Source organism: Halichoeres trimaculatus, unplaced genomic scaffold (genome assembly GCF_033239565.1).
Source record: "Halichoeres trimaculatus isolate MK-OKI-2021-1 unplaced genomic scaffold, fHalTri1.1 fHalTri1_scaffold_5, whole genome shotgun sequence".
NCBI lineage: Eukaryota > Metazoa > Chordata > Actinopteri > Labriformes > Labridae > Halichoeres > Halichoeres trimaculatus.
In genome coordinates this window covers 3983228-3989495 of record NW_027437183.1, presented here as the reverse complement: position 1 = coordinate 3989495, position 6268 = coordinate 3983228, and the positions used below count along the sequence as shown (strand labels likewise).

Here is a 6268-nt window from a genome sequence, read left to right as displayed (position 1 = left end):
TAGGTGGGTTCCCTCAGGAATTTCAGAATACAGTTGTCTTGTTATTTTTTTAAAATAATTATTTCTCTTATATTTTCAAGTTTTCTTCTTTTGTTTTTACATTTCTTATTGAGTTTTCTCCTTTGAGTTAGCATATTCCTGTTTTTTCATCTTTTTTGTGTATTGACTTTTGTGTTTGCTTTTTGTTTTCTTTTTTTATGACTGTGTTGACTTGTTTTTAGTTTGATTGGGGTTTTTACTGTGTTAGCATTTACTTTTTAGCATTTTCTTCCTTTTTTCTGCTTTTTTGTGTTTTGCACTCTGGGGTCTCCATAAAAAAGTATCAAAGCCATCCATCAAACTCCTGCCTGCAGCTGATTGGCTGACATGTCTGGTCCGGTGATCATTTGAACCAACATAGAGGAGGAGGAGAGGAACGCTGCTCATGTTGAAATCACAACAAATCCTTCTCTTTTATCAAAGTAGAAAATTTCAGCACTTTTTCCACCTCTAAAAAACTGTAGCCAGCTTTGTGACCTAACATTTTCCCTACTTCCTGTCTGTTTTCTCTGGATAGGAAGAAGTTAATTATGCCTTCCGGTTGCAGCTGCATTGCAGACCTTCAGCTTTGGTACAAACCATTAGTTTAATGAAAACACCGAAATGTTGTCAACACGAGAACAAGCCAGACGGTTTATGGCTGTTTTTGCAGAGCTTTGGGGTCAGCGCTCAGCTGAACCACATCTGAACTGCTCGCACACTGTTCTAAAATTAACCCTGTTATATGCAAATCAAACTTATAAATTTAAATGACATCACATTTAATGAAAAGCAAAGAGAAAAGTTTGGTAAAAAGTTTTTTTCTTTACTTGGAAGGATTTCCTCTGATCCCTCCAACATAAAACATATAATATCAAACACAAACATCAGGTTGCTTCCACAAAAACATAGATTTTTTTCGTCTTTTTTACAGGTTATGTACATTTTTTCTTTTTGTTTTTTACAGTAAGCTTATCTTGGTTTACACAAACATCCATTCATAGTTTTCATGCATATACAGTCTGGTGTTTAACACTAATAAGGTCCCGTTAGAGTAACGTATGACACACGTCTGCAGAATACTGTCATCACGAATGGCTGGAGTATAAAAACAGGTATCAAAAAAAGATGGCGTTGTGCTCGTGTGTTAGCTGTTCTAACAGTGAGTGTACCTCAGGACTGACTCCTCGCCTTCTTTCTTGTGCTTCACTGTTTTTCCTGGAATGTGCCGAGCGAGGACACAAACATAAAGACATTCAGATGCATCGCCGTCAAGCTGCCAAGATATTGCAATTCTCAGTTTTGCATTACTAGGATATGTTTTTCTTAAAGAAACAGACAGTAACTGAATCAGCACAGGCACTTCATGACCTCTCATACCTGTGCGGCACATGGTACAAAAAGAGAAACACAGGTTTGGTCTGAAACAAGTCGACCACCTTTAACCACGAAGAACTCAGGGGGGACACACGTCTGTACGCTACGGCACGATGACGACGGGTCACTTCCTGCTGCTCAGGAAGGCAGAGGGGAAGAAGGATCCTTCGCCGTCGCTTCCTGGCGAGCCCCATGGGCTGTCCTCTCCAGAGTCCTCACAGGAGTCCTCACTGCAGGAGGAGAGGGAGGTTAATGCAGCGCTCTGCTGATGTTTGATGAGTCTGTTGCTCACAGGATTTGGTTTGGAAGCATTTATCAAATTGAAATTGTTGAAAAGGAAAGGATTCAGGATTTTAAAGGATTAACTCCTGCTAAGACCTGATGGCAGTCCACATCTGAGCCCATTATTTACAGTTTCTAAATGTATGGTGGTTCATCCAGCTGTGGTTCACAACAGGTTGGGCTCCAAGACCCACAACTACCCCTCAATGACAAGCCACAACTCAAGTCAAGGAAACTTTTCAGCTTCTCAATTTTTTGGATAAAAAGATAAACATGTTTAAAGGTCCCATGTTATGCAAAAATCAGTTTAAGTCTTTTAGTGAAATTTGTGGGTCTGTGGCTTTCCTCCCAGCCCACAAAATGTGATATTTAATGACCAAACCTGTACTTAGTAGAGCTTGTGAATGTAAAATCCTGACCTAAAACGAACTGTTTGGATTTTGGGGATTTGCTGACGTCAGCGATTTCCTTTTTTGACCAATCAGGAGCAAGTCTGACCTGATTGGTCCACCGGTACAGATACCCCCAAACTCCCACCCCAGGGAGGAGAATGCCAAAGTTGAAGAGCCATCACTGCTCTGTTTTTGGCTGTAAACAGCCACATAGTTCCATGCTCAAGCTTCCCATCTCAGAAGAAGACAGACTGAGTGTCTAGAGTTCATTTATCAAGGAAATGTTCCAGCTACACTCAGTAAAACTGTGCATGTGTGTGCTAGTCACTTCACAGCCGACTGCTTTTCCAACTTTGGACAGTCCAACAGAGGGCTAGCCAATAGACTGGTCCTGAATCCAGGTGCATTACCAACCATCCTCCAACAAACCTGGGACCCTGGAAATGTGAGTATTTTAAATGCTGTGTGCTATGGAGCAGATGTAAGAGCTTTTCCTCAGTGTCCCCCCTGTCTCTGTGTTAGCTTCAGGATGCTAACTGTAGTTGCGGTTAGCCTGTTGTTGTAGCCTGTAATGTTACGGTAATCGAGCTTAGCTGTTTTCTAAACATTGTGCACTCGGAGCTCGTGGCGCCGCTCTCAGTGATGTGGAAGAGCGGGGCGGTATCAGCGGTGGCTCATTTACATATGAAGGTCACGCCCACTAAATCAGAGCGTTCTGAACAGAGGGGCTATGAGAGCCTGGAAACAATGCTGCTGTGCTTGATTTATTGGCTTTTTGGACCAAAACATGTTACTACCATTTCATGAAGACACCAATGATCCAGATTAAACTGCAGAAAAGGAGCAGGATATGGGACCTTTAAACCAGCGTGAAGCCATGTCTGACAACAAACTTTGAGTCACCTGTGATGCTGTGAAATCACAAGTGTCAGTTGGCAATATTGAGCAATATTGCCACCTAGTGTTAAGGAGTGTAAACAGACAGCATCCTCTGCTCAAGAAATACCTTTCAAAGTAAGAGCACCAGATTTTTTTCCAGCACTTTTTTCCCAGGCAAAAGCTCGTGACCCACTTTTGGGTTGCAACTTATTGCGCTAAAGACTTAGCACATCAGAAAACAGCTGCTCTTCTGCAACACATAAACTAAACATCTGTTTCCATGTTTACATTTGGGCTCAGACTGTAACGTGCCAAAGGAATTAATACACGTTACTGCAATTTACTGTTGCGCTCCAGACAAGACGAGCACAAGTTTCTGGTAAACCATCTGACTTCTACCCATCGTGCTGACCGATCTGAAAGCCCAGGAGTAAATGATGTAAAAACTGGAGCATTAACCTCTCACTCTCGTCCCAGCTCCCCTCGGGAATGGTCGGCAGGCCGGGTACGCTGAAGTGGTTGGCCTGCAGATTCTGTGCGGTCCTCCTGGACACGATCCAAACCAGCTTTTTGTTGTCTGGTTTGTTACATTCCTTTGAGCGGTATTTAGTCATGCACTTTGCCACAAGCTCCTTCCAGTGGAGCAGCTCGCCGTCACTTATCTGTGAGGAGGAGAAACAGGAAGTAGCTAAGAGACGGCTGACAGAGGGAGTATTAATATGTGCTGTCATCAACATGTCAGGAGGTGTGATCATGTGCACGCAGTCGCAGCTTAATGCTGAATTCTACACGGCAGAAACAGGAATTTAAGAGTGTTTTTTGTCTTATTCTAGACAAAAGGAGTCATAAAGCACATTGTTTTAGGTAGTTTCACCTGGCATGTACAGAAAAATCGTGTTTCAAGACAGTAAAGGCTGAAAACGATGCCTGATTTTATTGTAAAGAGTAGAAAAATATCTTCCATTGTGGTAAAAAAATGAGGTTCTTGAACTGGGGTAACACCCTCATCTTTTATTGGTAGATTTTAAAGTCAATACCGGCAACCCAAACATTTTTGACTCCTCCTAATGTCTTAAAATGTGACATTTCTGGGACTTGTTGAGTAGGAGTGACATATTAAGTCTAGTTAGACAGGTTTAGCAGAGATCAGACAAAAACGCACACTTTGTTTTAAGTTTTTGTTGTGTAACAAGAATCTAAAGTAATCCAGGAACTGGAAATGCAAAGCGACATAGCTTCACTTAAATTCGCTAAATTCAACATCTTTACCTTCAGATGTCTTTGGAGTTGTTGTACAATCTTCAACAAGGCGTTGCACTGGAGGGCTTCAAACTCCTGAGCAATGAGGGCCAGTGCCAGCACCGATGGCTGCAAAGGAGAAGATCAGCACCTGAATTAATCCTCCGTTCTGGAGCACAAGGTGCTATGCTGTGATATTATCGCCTGGGCACAATCCTTACTTTTGCTTTAGAGAAAACAAGCCGGCATAAGCAGGCTTTTAGCTGGGCTTCCAGTCTCCCAATGCTTGGGATCTCCTCCCTTAGATAAAATATAGAGGGAATCCCAAAGTGATCCGCCAGTACAAACCTCACAATGCACAATCTATTCAACCCAACTCCATGCAAAGTGGAGCAAAGCATCTGCTTTAACAATAAAACCGAGCAAAGGGAGGTGAAGTGTTTACCTGCCAGCAGACTGGGACGTGAAGGCCGAGTAGTAGAGGTGAAGGAAGGTCAGGGCGGTCACTGCCTCAGGCTCCACGCTCAGCTTCTCTGAGATGATCTTTTCCATGCGACACACGTCTGACACGGTGAACTTGCTTTGGCTGATGCGGATCAGTTCACGGGCGGGTGAGACATTGCTCTCTTCCTCCACCATTTTGGCTGCGATGTGAAGGCAGCAGACGCCAATGCAGGGCAAGTGTTTGGGCTGCACCTGATGAAATAACACCAAAGTGATAAGTGTGAGTCAACATCCCATGATTCTAAGTCACTGGGGTCTTGTTTTCTTCTTTCTAGTGATGGAAAAGTGTAATCAGACATGTTAAAAAAGCATGATCTAGGTTGAGATTTTACTTGTACAAGTGGTTTCACAAGTTCTGCTTCAACTCAAGGATTGTTTTGTAAGATTAAACAAAAAAAAACATGCATAAAATATAACAAATGTAAACACTCTGTCTAGTTTCTACCTTCATTACAGTCAGGAATCGGTCCAGCAAACTGACAGCTTGAACAAAAGTCCGAGTAGTGTAGCCAAAGAAACTTGTCAGGCCCCAAAGTTCTTCCACTCTTGTGTCTCTGCACTTCGCCGACACTCCACTCTGATTCTGAAAGCACACCATTAAATATTTGATAGGAATCACTGGAAATAGATTTCATTGTTTGTCGGCACATATATCTGAACATAGAGCCAGAAATGTGAAAGTAGGTCAGTGGGTTACCTCTGTGGAGGCCGTCTCCATCAGCTTCAGGCCAGCTTCTCTGGGGAGAAATGTGTGCTCCTTCGCACAACATGACTTCAGCTCCTTTAAGAGCAAACTGTCGATGATGTAAAGATCCCTCATCCTGAAAAACAGCATAATTCAATGATGCTCCATTGCAAACTCAGAGAGGATAAAGGACTGTATAACAAAGAAAAGCAGAAGCAACTGTCCTGCAGAGGAAACAGAAGGGGGGTTATTAATGTCTCCTCCTAAACCACACCTTCTGGGTGTCAGGTATCACTGGAAAACAGCCACACCGCCTCAAATACTTTAAATTCCTGATAAATTAATTGCAGTTTCAACATTGTAGTGTATTAAACAAGAAAACTAAGTTTATGGCACACAATGTAACATAAAAATTTAATATGCAAGATGATATTTATATTACTTTAGTCTGCAGGTCTACATCTGATAAGAGGAAAAAAGTAGGTCAAATGCTTAAAAATAGGAACATAATTAAACAGCAATGCAGGAGTTGAATAAATCGGTCAATGCTGACTTCATTTCACCCCTCAGAAGACGAAAAGTGTCATTAAAACATGCATACAGCAGCAATGAAAAAACAATATCTACGTCAATGTAAGCTAACTGTGCTAACAGTATGCTATCGTATCAACAAATGGGTCTTACCTCACCCTGAAGCTGCCGACCTGCAGGTTTAGAGTTCTTACGGCTTATTAAAAGCACTTATTTCTTCATATTTCCATTTTGAGGACAGCTCAAGGGCGGAAAATGTCCAAAACAGAAACCTTGGTCCCCACAGAAAAGAGGGTCCGCCCTGAACAAACAAATTACCGTTGAGCAGCTTATAAACTACACGGCCCACAATGCACCACGC

The 6268-nt window shown here is 42.3% G+C and overlaps 1 protein-coding gene across 1 annotated transcript; it reads right to left on the bottom strand.

The window, feature by feature from the left end:
• Positions 1–856: 856 nt before the first annotated feature.
• Positions 857–6261, bottom strand: LOC141790639 (cyclin-G2-like). The gene is made up of 8 exons (XM_074670653.1): positions 6061–6261; positions 5389–5512; positions 5137–5274; positions 4633–4883; positions 4409–4487; positions 4218–4316; positions 3408–3610; positions 857–1625 (listed from the first exon to the last, which is right to left on the bottom strand). The coding sequence occupies exons 2-8, from the start codon at positions 5509–5511 to the stop codon at positions 1520–1522; spliced, it is 999 nt and encodes a 332-aa protein (XP_074526754.1). The 5' UTR covers position 5512; positions 6061–6261; the 3' UTR covers positions 857–1519.
• Between the last annotated feature and the right edge of the window lie 7 nt (positions 6262–6268).

What these genes read in the sequence shown, in the direction of transcription:
- LOC141790639 (XM_074670653.1), bottom strand. Translation starts at nt 5,511, where the DNA reads ATGAGGGATCTTTACATCATCGACAGTTTGCTCTTAAAGGAGCTGAAG. An exon ending in GATTCCTGACTGTAATGAAG is followed by an intron (nt 4,884 to 5,136) that starts GTAGAAACTAGA and finishes TTATTTCATCAG; the next exon opens with GTGCAGCCCAAACACTTGCC. An exon ending in AGCTGGGACGAGAGTGAGAG is followed by an intron (nt 1,626 to 3,407) that starts GTTAATGCTCCA and finishes CTCCTCCTGCAG; the next exon opens with TGAGGACTCCTGTGAGGACT.